General features: G+C 36.2%; 1 protein-coding gene across 4 annotated transcripts in view; it reads right to left on the bottom strand.

Annotated features, from left to right (window-relative positions):
- The window catches only part of DMD (dystrophin), a 1,602,346-nt gene that overhangs the window by 347,069 nt on the left and 1,229,453 nt on the right, over positions 1 to 25,824 (bottom strand). For all 4 annotated transcript variants that reach the window (XM_069463910.1, XM_069463912.1, XM_069463911.1 and 1 more), the window contains 2 exons: positions 11,220 to 11,392; positions 1,227 to 1,383 (listed from right to left, as the gene is read on the bottom strand). In XM_069463910.1, the coding sequence (XP_069320011.1) occupies positions 1,227 to 1,383; positions 11,220 to 11,392 (330 nt within the window). The remainder of the gene's footprint in view (positions 1 to 1,226; positions 1,384 to 11,219; positions 11,393 to 25,824) is intronic.

The raw sequence follows: 25,824 nt of genomic DNA, 5'->3' as shown, positions 1-25,824 counted from the left end.
ACATTCATCTTGTCCATCCTGTATGAACAGTATCCTGGGTACCCAAATAGTGGATGAGTACACAACATTTTTTTCATAGGCTTACTCCAGTGAATAAATGAAGAAGGAATGATAGAGATAGGCAATTATCACATTGCAACTCTTAGCTACTGATCATTAACAGCTGCTAAAAGTCACACACACAAAAGAGAGAACAAAGCATTATGTGCTTTCTAAAGATGTAAGAATACACTAACAGGCATGAGGCAGTCTTGCCAAAAAAAGCCAAAGCCAAGTATGATCAAAACTCTAAGAACTACACTGTTTAAAAGGTAGACACTAGCCACATCTGGCTACTGAACACTTGGAACGTAGCTCTAGTGAATTGAGATGGGCTGTAAATGTACATTTTTATATTGATTGCATGTTGAAATGACAATAACAATTGTATTACAGTTCTGTAAGATGTAACCATTAGAGGAAACTGGGTGAAATGTACAGGGAAACTCTGTCCTATTTTTGTAACTTACTGTGAATCTATAATTATTTCAAAATAAAAAGTAATCCAAAAGGGGGATTTAAAAGACAAGTTAATCAAATGTAATGTGTGGACCTTATTTCAATTCTTATTTAAACCCAAACGAGAAAATGTTAAAAAATGTATGACATATGTGAGAGAAATGGAAATTTGAATACTGTCTGGATATTTGATATGATGAAATTATTGACATTTTTAAAGGATTATAGTCGCACTATGGCTACTTTAAAAGAGTGAATATTTGTTAACATTTTGAAATATTTATAAATAAAATGATACATGTCTGAGATCTACTTCAAAATAATAGTAGAAAGGGTAGAGCTATAGAAGAAATAAGCTTGGCCATGAACTGATGATTGTTGATGTCTTGATGAGTACACGGGTGTTTATTATAGCATTATGTCTACTTTTGTATATGTTCAATATTTTCCATAGTGAAAAGTTTTTTAAAAATAGCCAAAAGAGATAGGCAATTTTTAAAAGGGTACTGTTAACGTAGATGCCTTTGACATTTCAAATATAATGGCTTGGATTATTTATAATCAACTTTTGGATGAGAAGAGTAAAAAAGATTTCTATTCAACTTAATTTTAAACGAAACTATTTTTTTTGTTTTTTTTTAGTTACCATTTTAGTGAGACAAAACTAATTTTAAAATAGTCACTGAGTGCTTACTATGTGTGAGACACTAGGCTTAAAAATGTCCTACCCTGTGTACATCATTCTGCTTCTGAACCGCTGGAAAATCGCCTCCAATAGGTGCCTGCCGGCTTAATTCATCATCTTTCAGCTGTAGCCACACTAAAAGTTCCTGAAGAGAAAGGTGCAGACGCTTCCACTGGTCAGAACTGGCTTCCAAATGGGACCTGAAAAATAACCGGAGCAAACTATGTCAGAATATCTAGAAGTATAATTGCTGATTCCAACAATTCCATTAAAGACACATTGGTTGGTTAGTTTCATAGTGTATAAACCTATTGTGAATTACCTAGCATTCTTCAATGAAAATCTGGTTACCTTCTTTTGAGAGCCATAAAATGGGGGGTATTTTGATGGCAATTTTGAGGAAAGGTAATCTTTAGCCATATGTTTGTTTCCACATGCAGAATTCTGAGACTTTTGGCATGACATATATACTGGATTCGAATGCTTTCCCATACTGTTGCAGTCAATGATTCTTAATGTTTCTGGTAGAAAAAAATTGGACCGAGTGACTAGTAAAAAACACTCAGTTTTCATTTGACTCATGCTAGTACTGGAATTCTTTCTGCTTTGAGAAATGGAAAGGTCTCTCCCCACATTTTGACTTTTCCATTTCTACACCCTAGGCAGCCTTTTCCATTGACTCCTTCCGTCTGGCGTCTGTTCCTTTCTGCTCCTCTTCCCATATGCTTCTCCTTTTCCTCTACCCTTCTTTATTCGTGTGCACCTGGGATTTGTTTTCACCAAGTTCCAACATTTTCCACTTTGTTTCCTCTGTGTAAAATGTACTAAGACAACAACTCACGTGGAAGAATAAAATCAGACATTTGTCTGAAAGCTTCCCCCAAACATGAATAATTTAGGCAGGAGACTGAATGCTTTACCATCAGCTGTATTTAGAACATGTTAATCCTTAGAAGCTATTTAAGAATATACAAATGAGTGATCTATGCTATAAAATCCACATTTTACTTGAGGACGAGCAGCTAAATTAATAAAATAAATCATCATCCAGAAAACAAAGAGGAAAGGCAGAATATTAGCAAAGCTTTATTTTCAGGTAAGTTAGGAATTATGCTGCATCACTCACACATTATTAGTAATTACTAATTAATTCATAATAATTAGTTCTGCTTATAACAAAAATATCATACAGTCTCTATTGCTGCAAAGATTGAAATATAAAGCAAAATAACCAGGTAGAGCAACATTTCCCTTGGACATTTGGTAACTTAGCCTGACATTTCAAATACAATTTTCCTTCTGGCCTTAGTCAAACAGAATCACCAAAGAATACTTATCTCCTGAAATTAAATTATTCCAAACTTTCTGAAGGATAATTTGATGATACATGGAAGTCTTTAAAATGTGCAAATGCAATGACTCATAAGCTTAAATTTAAGGAATCTATACTAATAATATAACTAGAAAAGCATACAAAGACATAGGTGGAAAATGTTATTTAGAGCATCATTTATGATTGATACAGAGTAGAAACAAATTAAATATTCAATGCTAGGAAATTGCTTATGAAATGCAAAAATCCAACCTTCTAATTGTTTTCAAATGCAATGAAACATATATGTTTTGCACTTCAAAATTAATTATATATGAATTTAATTAAGCATCTCAATTTAAAAGATAATAGGGAATTGATTACATATATAATGGTGAATTCATACAATGAAATCCTATGTAATGTTCAATACGATGACATGGGCAAATATTTATGGATATGGAAAAGGTGATCATGTAGTTGCTAAGAAAGCAGATTACAGAAATGGATGCAATCTATTTTTTTGATTTTTCTAAAATGTGTGTGTATGTATGTGCGTGCATATGTTTGTCTATGTATGAAAAAATTCTGGAATGACAACCAGGTTATCCCTCAGAGGTAGATTTACAGGTGATTTATTCCTTCAGCTTTATACTTCTCCAAATTGTCAAAAAAAGTTTCTATCGTGCACAATATAAACAATATATTCAGAGAAATGAAGGCATTTCCATTAAATAAGATAAATTAAATTGTTCAAGACTCCAAGGATATTATTATCTAATAAATGAATCATGAAATACCATAAATGTCATGAATTAAATATAATAGTGCTTTCAGATTGCATACAGTGTAGAGGTCAGTTCATTTATATTTCTATTCCCTTCTCTTTCTGTTATCACTTTTCTATGATAAGCCTAAGTGAGAATTCCCCATGCAAGATTTTAGCTGTTTAAAGGCATGTAATGAGTACTGGTTACAGGGATTCCCTGGAGTGTCTGGAATTCACAGCTTGGTCCCCTTGAGGGTGAAAGAGGCTGTCAAGTAGGACATTTTGAAATGTAGGCAGGGAAAGGAAGATTCCAGACATGGTAAAGCAGCAAATGGCAGAAAAGACACTGATTAAGCAAATATTTATCAAGTGCTTCTAAGTCTCAAGGAGGCCTTGGGGAATAGGGAGAGGGGGAAGGGAAGCGAGAATATAAAGATGCCTAGTGCTTGGTCTCCCTCTATCTGATAGAGGAAACAAAATTTCATGGTAGTGGAGAGGCTTACAGGAAGATATGGTGAAGAGTAGGCTGCCTATGGTGAGACCTCAAGCTGCCGCTTTGTATATATAAGGAAGTGTTACAACCCCAGTTCTGGGTTAAATGGTGCCGCGTATTTATTACTGGGTCAGTGAACCCCTTTGTGTCCCCTAAGAGAGAAAAATAGCACTGAGATTTAGGGAATTCAGTTCTAAAGTATCCAAGAGAAACTTAACAGCATGTGGTGGGGAGGCTGTTAGAAGTCAGGAACAGAGGACAGTCAAGAGAGTTAAGAGCAGCAGCAGAAGGACCTGGAACCATAAAAGATGAAACGCTCTCAAGTATCTGAGTAACGGGACTTTTCCTAAGGTGTGGAGTTAGGTAAATTTAAGAATGTTTGATCATCTTAACTATATATGAAATGGTTCTCTTTTTTTCTGCCTAAAGCATAAGAGTGAAAGGAAAGACGTGATATGAGGACAAAAACTTAAGCAAAAGGCTTATAAAGGACAGAGGACACTGGGTAAGGGCTGGAAAGGTGAAAGTCAGTTAGAGAATGGCTTCTAATTTAAAACAATGAGTATAAAGGTATTCATTCTAAAGCTCTGGTTCTCAAACTTTAGTGTGCATAAGAAACATTTGAATAGCTTAAAATCCAGATTGCTAGGTCCCACCTCCACAATTTCTATACTTTTTTTTTTTTTAGAATTTCTGCACCTTTAACAAGAATCCGTATTTTTAACAAGAACTTTCAGAACTCCGCAGGTGAGCTCCAGGATCATTCTTTGTTAAAGAATTTATTAAAGTATTTCTGATATGTCCTAAACATTACTTGTTGATCTCTACAAGGCAAAGGTGGTATTTGTCAGTGACATGATTTTGAAGATCTAAATGTAATGAAACACTATGAGTTCAGAAAATATTTTCTTTGACTATGTGAAGCTTGTGAAATGTTTTCAACACACACTTCTAATACATTTGTTGAAAGCAGCTGCCCTATTTTTATTTCATGAGTGCATACCAAATATTCCTAAATGATTAACCTATGTTTGTATTTGAAATGTTTCTTCATAAAAATGTTTCTTTGTATTTTCAATGATTTTTTTTCTGGTTATAGCATAGGCTATTAGGGCTAGAAGAAATCTGAGAGATTATAGTTCTACATTTTTGTTTTGTGAATGTGGAAACCAAGATGCAAAGGTACAAAGACAGCTGCTGAAAAACATAACTTGAGCTTTCACATATAGACATGGAAAATGGAAATTACTAACATTTCTTAGATGAGGAAATCCTTAACCTTAACCATTTGGTTAAAACATTTGGTATTAACCAAATGTTTTGGATCCCTGAGCAAAAAGGCTTCTTGCTGTTAAATTAAATTTAACTTAAAATTTCCTTTGTACATAGCAAACTGCAATGTAACTTAGTATGTAAACAAAGCGCAACCTAATTTAAGATTACATTCTTGTAACAAATAGCTAAGTATCAGCCAATCACAACAGTCAAGCTTCACCCAATCCCAGGCTACCAACTCATCAGATCATGTTCATATAAGGCAAATGCCTCATTACACCATGCCCAAATCAGGCAAATGCTAAGCTGTAACCAGTAAAGCTGTTTCTGTAGGTCACTTTCTTTTTCTTTTTATAAATATTGCCTGCTTACATTGCTGGGTGGAGCTCTTTGAACCTCCTCTCCTATTTCTGAATGATGCCCAATTCATGAATTGTTCTTTGCCCAAATAAACTCTGTTAAACTTAATTTGTGTAAAGTTTTTCTTTTAACATTGTTAATTGTCAAATATACTACTCTATTTACTGCTACCTACTCAACAGAAAATAAAAGAGATGGTTTGAAGGGGCACAGTTAGATTCTATCCATTTTCTATTAATCTTTATTAGTGAAGACAAGGGCTTAGGGGTTACTAGCTTTTAACAAGGAAGATGCTGATCTTTAAAAAGTAGATAATTTCTGCAATTTGTAAGGTTTAGGGAAAATGCAGAAACTTTAGGTGTTTTGGGTATATTGCTTGGTCTTTAAGGAACTCTTCAATGTCAGGACTCTAAGAATTATAGGGGCTGATAAAGTGATTGTTATTTCTCTAGACACAGATATTTCAAATGTGATTTGGTTGATACCTAGTTTGAGATCCTTAATAAAACTTTACTCTGAAAGGTATGTGTTCTTAAAGCAAAATGTGTTATATTGAATTCATTTTTCACTTTGACTTCCTTCATAAAACTAATGATATATCCTTGTATATCTTTGGTACCCTTGTGTAATAAAATAGCACTTAAGCACACAGAAAGAAAAGGTAGGAATGCAGAAATAATAAAGAACCACAGAAATAAAATGGGAGCTATGGGGTTTTAAATAAAGAGAATTAAGCCCAAAGAGAAGTCAAGATTTTTTTTTATCAGATAGGCCTTGAACTCCCTTCCAAACATAATTAACATTCCAAGAGTGAGAAAATGAAGGTGAGAGATATTCAATGTCCAAGATGCATTTTTCTCTCAAAGGTAGAAAAAGAATCTGCCTCCTTTTGCTCTTTCTTTGTTCTCCATGATAGAAAAATATCTCTAACTATTTTAACTTCTGATACCAAGTACTCCCCAAGAGATTTGTTGCTGCTGTAGACTATATAATGTCAGTGTTCTTGCCTCTTGAATTAATGCTCAAAATTTCATAAATATGAATATTTTTATATAACATTTTACAAGATTTTCTGCCAAGTATAAAAATCTCACTGAATGTAAATTTTGCTGAAATTATGTTGACAACATATTATGCAATTTTCATACTTAATAGTATATATAATAATCTGTAAAAAATAATCTGGTGGCAGATGAAATGAAAATCTTTATACATATTTCTTATATAAAAAATTCACTTGACCACTTCTCAAAGTATTAATATTTAAAAAATAAAAGTGCTAGGTTTGTAGATATGGAATATTTTAGAATGAGAAACACTTTGACTAGTCATCATCCTGATGTTGGATAATGTCCCCATTAACTGTGTGTGTGTGTACATGTAAGTAAAAATGTTTTACTTTATTTCTCTCCCACTTAAAGTGGTTCAATTTTTTTGTTTTGTTTGATGGTACATAATTATCACTATTTACTTCATTTTATCTCTTGGACAAAATTTGATGTGATCATGGATGTGTAATGATGGCACATACTTTTCTTGAATTAAATTATGAGATAGCACTATATAATTTCAAAGTATATTTTCTCTTAAAGACATCTTGTTTACTTTTCATTATACCCGTATCTTTTAAATCAATCACTTCTATTTAAATTAAGAAAACAAAGGTAGAAAAATTCAACAATTTTTCCAAGCTCATGAAGTATGATTGCAGAATTAAAAATAATAGAATTATAGAATTGCAAGAGAACTTGAAGAGACTACCTGTGTTTCTAGTCATACCTCTTAATTTCAGGGAGGGAGAAAATTGAAGTATGGAGCAGTTAAGTGACTTGCTCAAGATTATATGGTAGGTAGGTGGTAACAGAGCCAGAAGAGAAACTAGGTTGCTCAACTTATGAAGCAGTTAAGTGACTTGCTCAAGATTGTATTGTAGGTAGCTAGTAACAGAGCCAGAAGAAAAACTACATTGTCCAACTGCTGGTCCAGGACTCTCTCTGCTCTACCTTGCTGACTTATTTAGAGTTTGGAGTTTTTATATTCACCCAATTTAGCTGGAGTCAGCAAGCATAGCATTATGAAACAACTCTTGAATACTTAAAAGAACCTGTTAATCAAGTGTAAATTAGAACAGTACTGGGAAGACCCAGTGAAAGAACAGCTAGAGAAGAAAATATTCATTATGGTATTTGAGTCAAAATTTAGAGAATCGGCCGGGCGCGGTGGCTCACGCCTGTAATCCTAGCACTCTGGGAGGCCGAGGTGGGCAGATCGTTTGAGCTCAGGAGTTCGAGACCAGCCTGAGCAAGAGCGAGACCCCATCTCTACTAAAAATAGAAAGAAATTATATGGACAGCTAAAAATATATATAGAAAAAATTAGCCGGGCATGGTGGTGCATGCCTGTAGTCCCAGCTACTCGGGAGGCTGAGACAGGAGGATCGCTTGAGCTCAGGAGTTTGAGGTTGCTGTGAGCTAGGCTGACGCCACGGCACTCACTCTAGCCTGGGCAACAGAGTGAGACTCTGTCTCAAAAAAAAAAAAAAAAAAATTTAGAGAATAACAGGAGAGATGGTGTTGAAAAAGTGAGAACCAGCAATGCATACACTCATTCAGGAGAGTGAAGAAGTTGTTGGAGACCAGGAATGGGGTTAGAAAGCAGGATTTACTTGGCTCAGAGAATGCATGTTGGGGAGTAACTAGAATGCTGCTTGATGAGAAAGGATTTGGGGGCAGAAAAAGAACAAAGAAGGAAAGGGATTAGCAAGGACTTACTAGGCACAATAAAGAGTGTCTGTTAAGTTCTAGTGACTAAATATAACTTAATGAGAGCAGTGATTTTTTTGTCTGTTTTGTTCACTGCTGCATCTTCAGTGCCTAGAAGAGTGTGCAGTACATAGTAGGTATTGATTAAATATTTGTTAAATGAACAAATAAATAAATGAATGAGAGATGTGGAAACTAACAAGATGGAAGCTCTTGGACAAAAGAGTAATATGATAGAAACAGTGTCCAAGGTAGAGTATAGTTGTGAATGTGTAATGGATGATCTATGTAAAAGAAAAGAAACATAGACAAATCTATTAATATGGTATGACATGAAGACTTAAATAAGAATCATAATCACAGGAAGAGAAAAAATTTAGGGTAGAAGGAAAATAAATGGAGGGAAAAGAACATGATATGCACATGGATGTGGAAGCACAGGATACTTCTTGTGAGCCAGTGGAATGCAAAGGCAAACTGCAAAATCATTTAGGTTCAAGCTCACTTTTTTTCCCATTAAAATGGATATCTGGGAAATTAAGCACTAATGGTTTCATTTTTTTGAAATATAAAAGTGATTTCAGAATACCTCATAAAACAACGAACCAACTGTAAATTTTTAGTATAATATGTCATAACTTGGGCAAACACAGCTGTTTTTCCAGAGTATCTTTGAAACTATTTTTTAATTGTGGTAACTTTTCACTATAAAATAACCCTGATGTAGGAACTGATGAGATTGACAATGCAGGCTTATCAGTGCCAGTGGTGGTTCTGTAGCTAACTCTTTCAGTGTTCATCTATCCTGTTTAACAATCATCCCAGATTACTACTTTCACTGTGCTTCTCTCAGCTGAACCCTGCCATTCGCTATAGATTGACTGATATCCTTATTTCAATCAAGTGCCAAGAAATAAACTAAATTGCTTTCATGTGAACAATTACTTCTTTGCTTTTTATAAGTGAATGCTTATAACATATCCTGTGTTATTAGAGAGACCTATTTTAAAAGCCAAAACCATTGATCTGAATATGTAAATTCTAGAATTTGCAGCACCTTAGATAAGCTAAGGTAACTGTTTTTTACTTGATTAATGACAGTAGGAATTAAACTGCAGTAGCTGGCATATGGGAAATTGCTGAGAATGAAGAGCCCATATTTTGGCTGACATGCTGTTTGCCACTTTCAATTCTCCTTTTATTTCATCAAGTTCACAGGAAGGAGAGAAAAGGCATTGAGTGATGTTCAGAACAATTATAGCACCTTTCTTTTTCTTTCCTGCAAAAAAAGAATAAATTTCTTTTCTTTATTTTACCTACCAATATCTTTTCCATCTCACATGTTTCATTCCTTTTTAATGATAGATGTTATGAAAGTGGCCTTTGTCATTATACACACTGACCTCTCTTAAGAGTTTAAGCTGTAGAAAACTAATGGAGTCTCCTTATTTTTGAAAATGCCATTGCTCATTGCTGCCCTCAACTCATCACCAACACATCAACACAAAATTCATGAACAAAATAGGAAGATAAGGAAGAATGTCTGGGAACCTGGTGTGTAAACTTGGGGGAAAAATACCTGATAAATAAAAATAAATCCTTTTCTATTCTTAGAAACCTGCTTCTGTATTTCATCCTTTCTGCTATTTTGCATTTATTTGTAAAAGTTTCCTTCTTTCTTTATACTTTATGGCATAACATGATGATTAAAAGTTCAGACTCTGGAGTTCGACTCCTGTGTTTTGATCTTGGACCTGCCACTTGCTAACTAAGTAAACTTAGGAAAGTTATTTTGCTTCTCTGCTTCACTTTCTTCAAATGTAAAGAAAGTATAATAATAGAATCTACCTCTTAGGGTTGCTGAGATCATTAAGTGGGGCAATAAATATAAAGTGCTTATGGCATTTTCATGGTATGTATATGCATCATGTTAAGTGTTAGTTGCTATCATTATTATTTCATATTTGGTGCAGATTTTTACAATACTACTTTTGAATTAATAATATTTTATTTCTTTTTTCCCTGCTTATAGAAGTAAATATGTTATATGTTGAAATTTTGAGCAATTTAGAAGAACTATAAAGAAGAAAAAAATCTCCCTTCTGAAATCTTACTATATAGAGAGGTAGTAATTATTGCCATTATTTTGTGCATTCCTTCATAACAATTATTAAGTCCATTCTTTCTCTTCTGCCTCCTTCCACTACCACCTTGCTCTAGACACAGAAGAAAGCACAAAATATTTGTATAAAGAGAAACGAATTAGGAAAGGCAACTGATTAGAAAGCAGAAATCTTGGCTTCCACTCCATGCACTTCTTAGATCATTTAAGTAACAACGGGCATTTCACTTACTATCTCTGCATTTTTGTCCTTCCACTGAACTAATGCAAAACTGGGATAAGAAGAGCTTCCCTTTGCCATTTATACAAAGGTGCAGAGGTGCATCACATCCCTTAACTTCTCAAAAGAAATTTGATACATAGAAAGGGGCAAAGTACAAAGTAGGAGAATATAGTACAGATAAAATCTTAGTCTACAGAGGATGTGTTTTAACAAAATCCCAGAGAAAGCAAAAGACAGGAAGTTGCTATACACTCTCCTTAGCTACAGGAGCTATGCAGAGGTCTCCTCTAAACTATTAATTATAATGCATTATGGTTTTTAAAGACTGTCTTCTGGTATGCATTTAAAGTAATGTCAAATAAAAAATTCCATAATAAACATTCATTAATGTTATCACTTATTGTATAACCCCATAGTAAGCCAAGAAACAACTCTATGAAATCAGGATAGCTGTGCTCCTCATTTAAATTCACTCTAATGTCTTCATATGCATCTCTCCTGTGGTTACAAAACATCACCATTTTTATCTAGTCTGAACCCTCAAGTACCATCTCCACACCAAATAAATAAATGATTCATTTATCCAAAATAAAATGAATCCTTCTGAAATTGGGTGATTTACATAACCATGTGAGATATTAGTTAGTTGTGCTAAGAAAACAAGAAAACTTTTGTCATTTTAATTCATTTCTGGCTTTTCTGCTCCAGATCTTTTCCTACCTAATGTTGAGAGACTTTTTCCGAAGCTCGCTCCACTTGAAGTTCATGTTATCCAAACGTCTTTGTAACAGGACTGCATCGTCAGAACCTTCTAGAGATCTCAGGATTTTTTGGCCATTTTCATCCAGGTTGTGATAGATATCCGTGTGAGCTTCAATTTCTCCTTGGAGGTCCTACAGGACAGCAGGAAGAAGAATATGTGCAGAATTACTAACTGAAAAAAAAAAACAGCTATGAATGTGAATTTGGAGAAGTGTAAAAAATAAATTATTCGCTCTAAAGACATTTCAGTCAGGCCAACTAACACAAAGATACACCTCAAATCACTTTTCTTAGTGTATTGTCTCTTCATGTTATTATATAGATTGAAAATGGGCATCTTATTAGGTATGATAAATTTACTCCTTGCCGTTATGAGTTGGAAAGTAATATATTTATAACTTTATAAATTTCATAAGTTATATCTTTAGGCCACAGACAAAACATATTGTTTTATGGAAGTTATATGAAATAAAATTCTGTGATAAAGTACACTCCAGTGCCAATCATTTCATTGCAGTATAGGTTAAGTCATATTTCCATGTAAATAGTATTCTATAGAGTTGACTCTGACCGTAAAAGCATAGAGAGACTAATAAACAAGGTTGTACTTGATCCATAGCACCAGCACATTAATGGGAGTCTATCATAGGAGAGAATCTTCTTGACAATACACATTAAGTTCACCTTGGTACTGCAGCATCATACATATATTACAGGATCATACATTTATTAGTAAGACTCCCATTTAAAACATCGTCATAGTTTTAGACTTGACAAGTGGAAAGTCCATAGGACCTTGGTAAGAGCTATGATAAGAGGTTATGCATTCAACTTCATTTGTATATACACAGATCAAGAAAATTATCATAGTAGAAGAATCTGACCTTTACATGGTATGTCTTCCTGTGTAACATTTTCAGCTTGAACCGGGGACTACAGCACTGATCCTGTTGCATAGCAATCCTGAGAAAACCCAGAAACTGAAAGATCCCCGCTTTAAAATGCCAACTTTGCTTACATTCTGTTGACAGAATGAATTTTGGAGCACGGGCTTCACCAGTCAATAATAATAAATGGCCACTTTGTACTCCTCACTAAACGGTAGCCAGGCGTGTGGATGTGGGAGGGACCTCAAAGAGAGGAGGCCTGGAATATGCAACTGACAGTTTATATTAAACAGCCAACTTTTCTTATCATTTTGCCATTACAAGCCAGAGACATTATAAATTCATTTTATATATGTGTTTCCCTCCTTGTTCCCAGCAGAACAGTCAAAGCCAAGGGAACATTCCTTAGAGAGCTGCTGGGTACCAGCATTCCTTTCTGCCTACACAATGAATGAAGGCTTTGTACATTATCTGACTTGCTCTTGGAGATTTGTATGCTTCTGTTGAACAAGTTTAAAAATTCATCCTGAAGCTCCAAACAATTGGATTGATCTGTATAACTAGAAAAGTTTTTTCTCTCTTTCTTTCTCTCTGTCTCTCTCTTTCTAAAATTGAATTAAATTACTCTGCTAAAGTAAGGGGGAAAGAGGCAGCAACAGCATGTTGGATATTCTGGAGAACTGGCTCATGTTTTCAATCACAGCCTCTTAAGATGCAGAATTTTGAATGTTGCACAAGTAAGGTAGATGAACAATGAATGCCTCCTGTCACTATTTTTGACAGCCAAAGTATCACTGATGGACTCTAAAGAGAGTTGCGTCCCATTCTCTTTCACTGGGAGACAGGCAGGGGAATATGGATAGAACCACATCAGAAGTTGAAAGAAGGAAAATACTAAAACAGATTGAGTAGCATCTATCTTTATTTCATCAAAACCAGGCTTGTACTGGGAGGATATAGACTGATTTTGAAACTAGTTATGTGGCAGAAAACCAGCACTGGGCTTCTTGCAGAGTGGAGTTTGGTCAAATATATATCCATTTGATTTTTTTCTTTTTTGTTCTTTTACCTACGTGGAATAACATGTCCTGTCTAATTTGCTACTTCTTAAGCAAAAGAGAAAAGTGAGGTGATTTATCTAAATACCCCAACCAGATTCCAAGTTCCGTATAATTTCCTCATTTGTTTTTTTACTTTACTTCTCCTATTGTAAATGATTTGTACACTACCTAAAACTTTATCTCCAAGTATGTACTTGGGGGGTTAAAGCCATACTTTTAGTTGTTCAAGAAAATTAAGTATTTTTACTAATAAGATCAGTTTTCTACATTAACTAGCATATAAACAATAGTATATTTGAACTTTTATATCAATATCATGCATTGATAGCAGAGATCCAGGCCCAGTCATTAATTCCTTAAGAACAAGTATATTGGCCGGGCGCGGTGGCTCACGCCTGTAATCCTAGCACTCTGGGAGGCCGAGGTGGGCGGATCGTTTGAGCTCAGGAGTTCGAGACCAGCCTGAGCAAGAGCGAGACCCCACCTCTACTAAAAATAGAAAGAAATTATATGGACAGCTAAAAATATATATAGAAAAAATTAGCCGGGCATGGTGGCTTATGCCTGTAGTCCCAGCTACTCGGGAGGCTGAGACAGGAGGATCGCTTGAGCTCAGGAGTTTGAGGTTGCTGTGAGCTAGGCTAACGCCACGGCACTCACTCTAGCCTGGGCAACAGAGTGAGACTCTGTCTCAAAAAAAAAAAAAAGAACAAGTATATTATGAAACCATCAACACTTTCTTTTGTTGACTAAAGAAGGTCTTTCCAAGCATAAAAAGGATGTTGATTCATGAATTTGCTAATTTTCATCTTTTCCATGTACATTACATTGCATATAAACATCTTTGTTGTATTATCAATACAGAAATAAGTATAAAATTGGTAAAGTATTATATCAAAGACTGCTTATTTGTCTAGTTTTAGCACTATGGGAAATATAAGAGGAATGCAAGTGACAGTTCTGTCTTTAATTTCCTAAAATCTAATGTGTACTTTATTTAATTCATTTATATTACCAACTAAATATTGATGAGAATTTCTTGCCAAACCTCATAGATACTGAGATAAAAACCTCTCCCTTTAGAAATGCGGAAGTGGCTGAAGTAAAGTTTTAGCATTGGGGGGAAGGTAACTCATATGTCAGTACTACTTTTCTAGGTCATGATGGTAGTTTAGAGCAACAAATGACATATGTACAGGAAAGGGCTTTACAGGTTACGCAGCACTTACAAATGCACCACCTTAGTTTTTCCTTTCCCTGGCTCTGTGAATTACTTCATATTTTCTGTTTTGCAGATGAAACCACTGAGGATCAGATATATTGCCTAAAAGTCACATATCTAGTAACTGGGAATTGGATTCAGTTCTCTCGACTCTAGAAGATCTTGGGCTGTCTCTGCCAACACATCTGCTATAAGCCTTGGATGTAACATACAGTAGTTATTAAAGCTGAAGGAGGGTGTTACTTAGAAGAGGGAAAAAAATATTTTTGAGGGGAAAGCACAGTGAAAGACAGCACTCTTTCTTGATAAAGCCACATAGATTTTTTTTTTTTTTCCTCAATGAAAAATGGAATGCTGACTACCATTTTCACTTCTCGTTTTGCAATTGGGCATCCGGGACCACCTGTAAGCAAAAACTGTTTGTAATGAAAAGGTCTCCTTCCTACAAAATATCCTATTGCCAGAACAGAAATTCTCCCATTAGTAAATTATCTCTTTGTCTACAAGAGTCATGTGAACTATGAGCCACACCAGGTAGTGACTTGGCATATCAGCATAAACATAGTTTGACCATGCTGCTTTCGGAAGGCAGGATAGTACGGATCTGTCAAGCTACAGGACTCAGGCAAGTTGCCCTAAAAGGGAGGTGAGTATCAATGAAGAACACAAGGCCATCTATCAAAGGCTGGCACAGTTTAGTGGACATTTTTCAGTATCGATAGGCAGCATGAGTACTAGGTGGGGAGGACAGGGCAGGTAGGAAGGAACATACTCTCATTTGCATAAAACTACCATGAAGACACTTGTCTTAAGACTAAACTTTAGACTTAGGGAGTACAAAAAAGCAGAAGGTTGGTATAGAGAATCAAGTGGGGTTCTCAGAGTGTAGTCAATCTGAGCACAGGGTAATTTTCATAGAAAATTTTAGATAGTTTTATTTCACTTCTGACTTAACTAGAAGAGATAACTCAAGCCTTAGTTCTTAGTTACTACATTACTGTATTTCATGTAATTTTCTCTTCTTGTGATTGCATTCTTTAGGAAGAATATTAATGAACAGGAAGAAAAAAGTATTTATTACAAAACAACAAAAACCATAGCAGCAGCAGCCACAGCAACTACATATCTAAGACTTACTGCATATCAGGCACTATCCAAAGCACTGTGTATACATGAGCTCATTTTATCCTCTTAATAAGTCTCTAGGGTAGGCATTATTATTATCTTCATTTTCCATATAAGAAAATGAAATTACAAAAAGGTTGACTAAAAATGTCCAAGGTCGCATAGCTAATAAACAATGCAGCCAGATTTCAAACCCAGGCAGTCAGACTCTAGAGATTGTGCTCTTAACCACTAGGCTGTATTACCTCTGAGTTTTAGTTTTTTGATGGCAATTTTTCCCATTAATAATGCCCCCTTCGAAATTTCAGTAAATCTAGCACTGCCATTACACAATGAAAGATAACATCATTTTCAGCACTCAAAGAGTAATTTTTTGGTCTTATTAATATGGAGACTGCTAAACAGATCTGTAGCAGTAGACAGAAACACATCCAATGCAATAAGAGAGACCATAAAGTAATTAAGAAAATGGGTGTAAATAGAAAAATAATGTGTGCTCCCCTAAAAGAAACATATAGCCTAAAGTTCTGTACAATTATGGAGCAAATTTCAGCTGTGAGTACCAAAAAAGTTCAGATATGAGACAAGCAGTATGTTCATACTGTAGTTATTTTAGGAGTAGGGGGATCCTGTTTCCTGGAGGATTTTTACAAATTCCAGATTTCCTTCTTACCTGAGTCTAGGCTACTCTTGTTGTAAATCCCTTTCTCAGCCTCCAGGGAAAACTCATGGCAAAGTGCAGTTAAATAGACATAGATTTGTCTCTTCCCAGTTCTCTTTCCCTTATTAGCTGCATAACATTGAAAACTCTTTAATCTCTTTGGCTTCACTAAATATTAAATAATAATACCTACCTGCTGGGTTGTTTTGAATATTACATGGAATAATTTTTGTAAAATACTTTGAAAAGCATCCAGAACACAGGAAGTCTTTAATAAATAATAGTTAATGTAAGGCTTACTATTATAAGAGAAGCCATGTGGAAATCAAGCGATAGAAATAAATTTCATGAAGTCATGGACTTGGCTTGAGCCTTGAGGGATGAATATGACTGAGAAAGGTGGAGCAAAGAGGATATTTCAGGTAAAAAGAATAGCATGGAAATGGCATAAAGGTGATATGAGTTTGGTTTCTGAGCACGGACAATTAATTGACAACCTGATTAGAATGGATGATGAGTGTTAGGTAGAAATAGGTAGAATGCAACACAATGCCTTAAACTAAGTAGGATAAAACCCTCTTTTAGGAAGCCACTGAGAATAAAAGTTTATAAAGAAAAGTACAAGGGTTATTGAGTATTAAACTTATACTATCTCATTCAACAAGTAGAATGATCCATGGTGCTCATAAGTAGTAAGACAACTGGGGAAGAATGTGAAAAGTTAGAAACTTTTACTAGAAGAAAAATTAAGAAGGGAGATACCAAGAATTAGTGCTGAACACTTCTTTTTATTATCCAAACAAATGGTTATGATACTATTCCAGAAAATCATGGGTAATAGCATCCACATATTTTCTTTTCTATGTATATGGATGTATTTGTCTCTAAAAAAGAACTCAGTGAATGAAAACTTCCCCATTTTAATATAGTTGAAAAGTAAGAAAACAAACAAACAAAATGACATAGGGAAAACAAGTGACTGAATCTCCTTAAAATTTTTATTATAGAGACACCATCTCTAAGCTTTTCTGAAAGTAGTTAATATATGAACAATTGCAAAGCCATTAATTCCTCCTTATTGATAATTTTTGCCTAATTCAAATAAGCTTGATGGGAGGGGGAAGTGATGATCTGATTTCCAAGAATTTAGGAGGTCAGAAACAAGATAGAAAATAGGAAAGAAGTTGTCCTTGTGGGCTAAGTTGAGAGTAGCAAGAGGTGACACCTGACAGGGAACCAGAAATGTGTAAAAGGAGCTGCAGGCACACATAATTGACCAGGGTCACACAGTGTGGAAACTAACAGCTCTACATGTATTAGTACCTGTCAAAGGCATCACCCTAGCTTTATAGCAAAGCAAAATAATTAATGTTAATGATGATGATCCTGAATTAGCCAGAGAAAGCAGATTTATGTTCAGTAAATCTGTTTAAGAAGAAAGCGGCGTATGTGTAATGCTTCAAAAGACTTTTGTCCAATATAGTAGCTTTGAAAAGGTGGTGTTGTTTTAAAAAAATTAAACAAGACAAAAACGAACATACAAAAGTAAAAGTCCCTTATCCTAGTTATCCAAAATGACTCATTAAACATGGGCTATAAATGGTTGAGGATTTGGAGCACACATACATACACACATACACACACACACACACACACACACACACACACAGATACACAGAGACAGATATTCCATTATGAAGAACAGAAATTGAGAGTAAATCTTTAGAGACATGTACAGCAATCTAAAAATAAAAAAGCATGGCCATGTATTTTATATGTCTGGTTTTTGTAAATTTTTTTAGTAATTCATTTTTATTGCATGTTACAAAAGTATTAGTCTATCATGGATTAGAAATTAAAACTAGCAAAAGAAAGTAAATTATCCTTCCTAAGGGATTTTTGAGACGTACTCATATAAAGGATTTGGACCCATAGTCTTGGCCTTATAAAAACTCTAATCTAACCACTGGAGCTTCCTAATTAGATCAGGAAATAGAGCTGGGTACAGAGTCACAAGAGAGTATGACTTTTTTTTTTCTTTTCTATATGTGGCCATTGCAATACCTTTAAAAGCAGCAGAGTTGTCATCCCAAGAGAAACAAGAGTTAATTTGAGGACTGCTGTTTGGCTTGGAGCCTGGTTGCTCTAGGTAGATAAGGAGTATGTTTTCAGGTCCACTGCATTGCAATGCATCTTAAAGGAGCAGCTATGGATTTAGGAGTCCACAGGCTTTGCTTTAAAAATGGCTGTTATTAAAGTCCTTAGAGACTATTATCCTGCAGGGTTTGTTGTCTTTGCTTTCATATCTCATTCGAAAATTCTCACACTTAAGCATTAGAACAGTGGAGAGAAGGGATATGCTCTCCTGCCTCAGTACATTCCCAGGTGCAAAACTTTATTTCAAAATCTAATCTTTAAAAATGCCTGACCTAGGGTGGATTACCCCCAGAGGAAACTGAGCAAAATCACATTTGTCAAAATGCCTTAAGCAATCCCAAACTCTAGTAACATGTGATACTTTCTCTCCTTTCCCAACCCTCTGGTTTATTCTATTCTTAAAATTTCTTTTTAAAATTGAAGTGTTCATTTAAGATATGATAGGTTGAAAGTAAGATGAGAGGTATCGTTTCTCTGCTGCATCTTGTTTTTCCTAGTTTCTTTTTATTCAGTCACAGTGCAAATATTCTCTGCATATTTATTCATCACACAAACATGCATTAAGTGCCTACTGTATGTTCATAAATAGGGCCAATAATATCTACCTTACAAGGTTTTGGCAAAGATTAGATGAGATGATATGGGTACAGCACCTAAATACCTAACCCAGTACTTGACTTAAAGTTGTCTTCATCAAAGTTGTGTCCCTCTGGTCCCCCTCTCACCTTCTGGAATGACTCCAAGCCTGCCAGCAGAGAAGACATGAGGCCATTCAAAAAAAAAAATGACTACTGAATATATAGAGATAGGAGCCAGAGCAGTAGGTAGGAGCTAAGAGGTAGTGATAAGGAGGGTCAATAGACGAGGTTCAAAGGGTACAGAGTAGCCACTGAGAGCTTTGAATGCAGACTGCAGATTTTATCTGATCCCATAAGAATAAGATTCCGCTGTAGCTTCCTGTGTAAAGGCATGACATCGTGACAAAAAGTATTGGGAATGGTTATTGGGAGGACGTTTTCAGGGTAAATGGTAGCAGGTAAATAGAGGCAGGAAGTCTCAAGCCTTGTTGCCTCAACTGCCTTGTTGACAGGCAGTTTCAGCCATTCAGGAACCAACAAAGCAGTGGCTCCAGAAACAGGGAGAAAGTAAAGGGAAGGAATGCTATCACCATTGAGCTGCATGTAAATTATAGAAACAGCTGCATGTGTGACTCAATTTTATCCTTCTCTTGCCCTACCTTTGGAAGGTAGAATTGAAGAAAGTGATAACAATTCACAAAAGCATTTTAAAGACTGAAATGTCATTTTAAGTTTGATTTTCCCAAGAGTAAGAAAAACATTACAGATGCCATGTTTCAAGCACATACATACACTCACCCATTGGTGCCAAATAAATTAGAATGACAAGACCATTGACGCCATTGACAAGAGCATTGACACCAAAGCTGCATATAGACATAGGTGACTCCCACCTAAAATATACCCTATTAGGCATTCCTAAACTATATGGGTGTGAGTTCTAAAGGACACAATCTCCTGAGAAAGGGCAGATGGAGCAACACTGTTTCAGATGTTTCTAAAAAGTTAGAAGCCATGGACCCAGGGGGGAACTAATGTTGATATCTACTTGGGTCAGCACATAAAGTTTAAAACAAGAATGACATGCCTTCATAAGGCTGGTGTTGGAAGATAAAAAAAAAGCCCTAAGACAGGCTGAGTTTTCTTTTTAAATACTATATCTAAAATTCATATAAAAGACCTATAGTATGCTGCAATATTATTTCAGATATTGCTGTACTGCTTCAGTGCTCATAATTGGGTGAACATTTCCTTAATGAGGCATCTTTCAGAAGATCATTCCCAACAGTAATCTTGAAAGACCTTCACATGCAAACTCTAGATTGTACATTTAAATCACAGAGGCAACCACATATGAAAAGTCCACAATGTTGAATGTACTTTTGGTTTTGTATTATGTTTTATGTGCAGGAATCAACCTGTTTGAAGAAAACTATCCTTATCTGAGAAAGACCAAATGGGTCTTTCCAACATTGAAACGTATTTATTATTGCAGAGCCATGATGAGTGTTGGGGGTAGAGTAGGGGGATGAAACAGTGCAGGAAACTAATACTTACAGCCCTTACAAATCCCTTACATCAACTCTATGAAGTAGGCCTTCTTATCCCCAATTGAGGAAACCATGAATTAGAGGGACGAAGTAACCTGTCCAAATCCCACAGCTGTTATATGGCAGAAACAGGATTGGAGCACAGATCTGCCTGAATTTATGTTGTTTTTACTCCCCTCCTGCCCCAATTTCTTCCCCACCAGTTAAATACAAAGCAAGTGACTTCAGACTTGGGCTACATGTAATATAGCAACATAATTAACTCATTAATGCACTTGTGAGATATTTGGTTTCAGAACACTGTGATGCTCCAACAGGAATGACCAGCAACTGAATTATTTCCAGTTCGATATGAATTGTTTTATTTCTCCTCATTCAACTCAGAACTGGTATTTTGAAGATTCTGAAGGGCTCTAAATGAATAGAATACATTCCTATTATCAAAACAGACAACTATTTTCCCATGGACCAATACACATCTGGTTATATTTATCTGTGCAATTTGTCTATATTATGTATAGAGTTAAAAGTTAGAAAAGCTCTTATTTCTGGAGTCTCTTTGTCACCAAGTTATGTTTTTTCCTCTTGAGAATCACTGTAGCTCAAGACTGTATATTAGAAATAAGCAATTAGTTGATGTCAAATCTCATCTTATCCCAACAGCAATATTTAAGAAGAAGGCAAGAACATATGGCAAAGTGCCATAATTATTTTTGATCATACAGTAGAAATCATAACAGCCATGTAGCTAATTTCCTCTGGCTTGTTTTAATTATGAAGGTTACAAATACAAAATGACAACTTTATTCTACACCCCCCCCCACGTCCCCTTCCCCAAATCCTCATAATACTCCTTCTGGAGAGCGTAATGGGTTTTTGTGCCTAAAGTGTTATTTCATCCTATTTTGATTTTATTGTTGCATGGAACAGGTGGATGGTGATGGGGAGAAAACCAAGTTACTCTCTTTTTTTTTAATGTATGAGGAAAAGGAGGAAGAAGGGATATGCACGTGGACATTAATGTAAAGGTAGATAACATTGACTTATCTGCCAAAGGAAACATGTCATAAATTAGAAAATCAGCAAAATGCTAAGGGACATTTCTTCATTCCTAGAACCCACTGTGCTGGGGCCAGAAATCCATTTATGAGCTTTCCATTATAAACTTATTAATCCTTTCCAAGGCATTCAGTTCAGTTCAGAAGATCCTAAAGACCTTTGGGCTATTTTGTTGAAGCAGGCCCAGGGCATTCTTGGCCTTTGCCCATGATATGATCCATGCTTCTTTCATCTGAGAACAAGCAGATTTGGAAAACTATCCATAGGAAAGCAAGGTTTGGGAAGGATTAGGCCTTTTCTTGCCCATGAGATATATTATGTAAGGTTTAATAAGGAACTAGAACAAGAAGGGGATGTCTTTACAGATTATTTTACATCATAAGATTTTTTCCACATGGGAGCTACAATGTAATATCTATTAAAGAACAAGGGAAACTTGTCTCATAGTACCCTGAATAAGAAAGGAGAAATTGGCTGGGCGCGGTGGCTCATGCCTGTAATCCTAGTACTGTGAAAGGCCAAGGAGGGAGGATTGCTTGAGGCCAGGAGTTCAAGACCAGCCTGAGCAACATAGCGAGACCCTGCTTCTACAAAAAATAGAAAAATTAGTTGGGTGTGGTGGCATATGCCTGTAGTCCTAGCTACTCCGGAGGCTGAGGTGGGAGGATCATTTAAACCTGGGAGTTTGAAGTTTCAGTGAGCTATGATAATGACACTGCACTCTGGCTTGGGCAACAGAGCGAGACCCTGTCTCAAAAACATAAATAAATAAATAAAAATAAAAAAAGCCAAGAAAGGAGAAATTGTAGCTGCATGTCATCATTGTCATTGACCTTGAGTATAAATGAGGAAATGAGGAAGTCTAGTCTGGTAGTGACTAAGAAAGAGCTGTGGTAACTAGGTCATGTCCATAGCGCTTTACCATGAACAAATGTTTTTGATCCACTCTTCTTAGACAGGGTACAAAAACTGTTGAGATGTCATGAATCTCTGCTCCAGTTTGTGATATGGGTTTAAATTTAACAGAAAAAATTCTCACCAATAGGACACTGAGAAACCAATGTGGATAATACCTAATTATAAATGCTATCTTGACTAGGAAATAAAAGGACTTGCTGAAAAACCTTTCTGCCTGGTTCTGTCACAGTTCTTTTCCTTTTCCTTACTCACTTGCTGATTGTGTGTGTGTGTGTGTGTGTGTGTGTGTGTGTGAACTGGCAGAACAATGGGGGTCCCTCTAAACTTTGACTAAAAATACTTTTTAAAAGTACGAGATGTAAGTTCTTTATTTGCAGGAACCCACAGTACCCTGAACAAGTCTAAAGCACATAAATGAACCAAATAACATGTGATTATGTTAAAGTGAAACATAGTCCTATGGGCCTCCAAGACCTGAATATGCAGTCACATAGGTGATGATATTTGAGTGGGATCTTGAGAATTAAGTAGGAGCTGACCAGGGGAGAAGTGAGAGAATGAAATTTGAGGCAGAGGGAAGAGCATGAGTAAAGGTAAAGGTAAAGGTAAAGATGAGATAAGATAATAATATACATTGGAGCTGAGTAACTCTGTGTAGTTGGAGGGAAAGGTCCATGGAGGGCAGGGGAGGAGATGGTAAAATAAAAATGTCTGTGTGTGTATATATATAAATGTTTATATATATATATCTAGCTGGACAGGGAGGAGGGCCTGGATTTTGAAGGGGCTTATACATCAAGCTAAGGATTTGGGCTTTATCCTGTGAATATGTTTAATCTGTTTAAGAGTTTTTGGTAACATCATCTTTGTGGAAGTGAAAAGATGCATTATAAGGAAGAGCACTAGAGCCAGGGGGAACATTTAAAAGAATGTTATAATAGTCTGAGCAAGAGAATATGGAGATCTAAATGAAAGTAACAGACATGGGATGAAGGAAAAAAAGGATCTTTCCAAGAGACCACAATTACAACTTGGAGACTGACTGAATGCAAGGGTAATACATAGGGAGGCAAGGTGGGTTTCTGGCTTAGAGAAGATGGAAGGTGATACCTTTGACCTATGATTAAAGTGTTGAACCTCCAAGGAGATATGAGTGGTTTAAAATTGGATAGGTCTTACTGATAGGGTGTGGAAGGAACAGTGCTGTTGTCCTTTGGGACAGGAGGATACATCCTCCACCTACAGGCATGGTGGCTTGGAGTAGGGGTGGTAAAGAGGTGCCCAGTGGGGAGTCAGACAGTCTATGCTCTTTTGCTTGCTCTCTCAGGCATCTGTTTTCTCTATGTCATCCACATGTGCCTGCAAACATGACCTTGCATCATGCCTCTGCAGTTGGTCTAGTACAGTGTGGTTCTTAAACTTGACTGAGCTTAAGAATCACCGGGAGGGCTTATAATAACACAGGCTACTAGGCCCCAAACCCAGAGATCATAATTCCACAGGTCTGGGATAGAGCTCAAGAATTAGCATTTCTTACAGGTTCCCAGGTGATGCCAATACTGCTAGTCCAGGGATCCTACTTTGAGAACGAAACACTGGTCTAGCATAATGGCCCATACTTGGGAGGCTGAGGCAGGAGGATGGCTTGAGCCCAGCAGTTTGAGGTTGCTGTGAGCTAGGCTGACTCTGGGGCACTCTAGCCTGGGCAATAGAGCAAGACTCTGTCTTAAAAAAAAAAAAAAAAAAAAGAACACATTGGAAAATGTTGCGAACATGTGATTTTGCTTATTTGCCTATCTTCAAATTACAGTGATCCCAAGTACAAAATGACCAGATGTGGGGAAGCGGGCATAGCAAAGGACATTTCTTGGATGCTACAAGGAAATTCCTGTCACTATAACCACATTCAAGTAAGCTGGCCTTTTCCTAACCTGCCATCTGCTTGAGAAAAATAAATAAAAGAGTGGTGGGTGGGTAACCATGGAGAAAAAGGGTGCATTCAGCCAGGGGCCTGCCTGTGGAGGGACACAGCAGTTTGCACCTCGGGGAAAGCATAGGTAGGGCTCTGGGCTGTCTGTCTGGTAGCCTACTGAAACAGTTCAAGATCAAAGAAAGAGATAATTAAGAATGTGCTTAAAAGAAAACCTCAAATCAGTTGTACTACACAAAGATATGAGACAATCTCTGTTGTAGAGAAAAGCACATTTTGACTTTATCCTGAGAAGCCTCCCTATGTGCCTTCCATAACCCAGTGGCATAGATATTTTTAAATGACCCTGAAAAGAAAGCAAAGGTGCTCTTTATTTCATGAAAAGAAGGCAATCTTTCATTTAAAGAACCTTACGCCTGCTCGGCATGCATGCATGGAGTCAGGAACACAAGGCCAATATTGTATTATTCATTTTGGCAACAATAAATTAAAATGATGGGTCTGAGGTTGGGGAGAAAAAGGCTTGCTGAGGTGGAGAGCAGAATGCTTCTTTCAGCTTATCAAAGAAGTGATAGTGCTACAGGCAAAAGTGCCCTGTAATAATCTAGGGAAAATACACCTCTGAGTCAATGAAGATTTTCTGTTATTGCATGGGCTGTTTTGCCTGAAGCCAAGAAAATTCTGTCTGATGATAATGTTTTAGCTGCTGATTCATCTCCTCTGTCTTCAATTCTTCTCAACAAACTTTTATTGGGTCTCATCCTGGGCACATTTACAGAGCAATTTCCATAATGATAAAATCTCTTCAAATGAAATTTAAAATGTAATTAAAAGGCAGATGTGATGTGGGAAAGGCGAAGTTGTGCAGTGGCTATACATCATTATGCCATAGAGGCCTCACTCAGCCAGCCTATGGCATGACCCCAGTTTCACTCTGATAAGATTACATGTCCTTGTTTCAGGCTAACGGCTTGATTAGGAAAAAATAAAAGAAGATAAAACAGCCTCTCTATTGGAGAGATAAGTCCATGAACACGAGTTAGACTTTTGCAGTCTTCTCTTTTCTCTCTCTTAGACTTCAGAGGCTACAAGAAACTCCTTGAACACGGAAATGAACGCTAACAAATGCACAGGTGAAAGCTGAAAGGATCTGCCTGCCCTGAGAAGCTAAGCTTTGCAAATCCTATTCTATTTGGGCCTATTCTATAGGGCCTATTCTAATGGTTTTAAGCGCGATGGCTAGAAAAGTATTATAAAAACTACAGGTAACAGCTCCCTTAATGGATGAATGCTTGCTCCTGGAAAACTGCCTTGTGCCTGAGAAAGCAAGAAAATATTCCTTGGGCAGTCAATTTTTGAAACCTCAAAAGTAACTAAGACTATCTTTCACTGTAAAATCAATATAAGATTTTAAG

This window comes from Eulemur rufifrons, chromosome 30 (assembly GCF_041146395.1).
Source record: "Eulemur rufifrons isolate Redbay chromosome 30, OSU_ERuf_1, whole genome shotgun sequence".
Lineage (NCBI taxonomy): Eukaryota > Metazoa > Chordata > Mammalia > Primates > Lemuridae > Eulemur > Eulemur rufifrons.
Note: the sequence above shows the minus strand (reverse complement) of the source record. Positions and strands in the feature narration are given on the sequence as shown.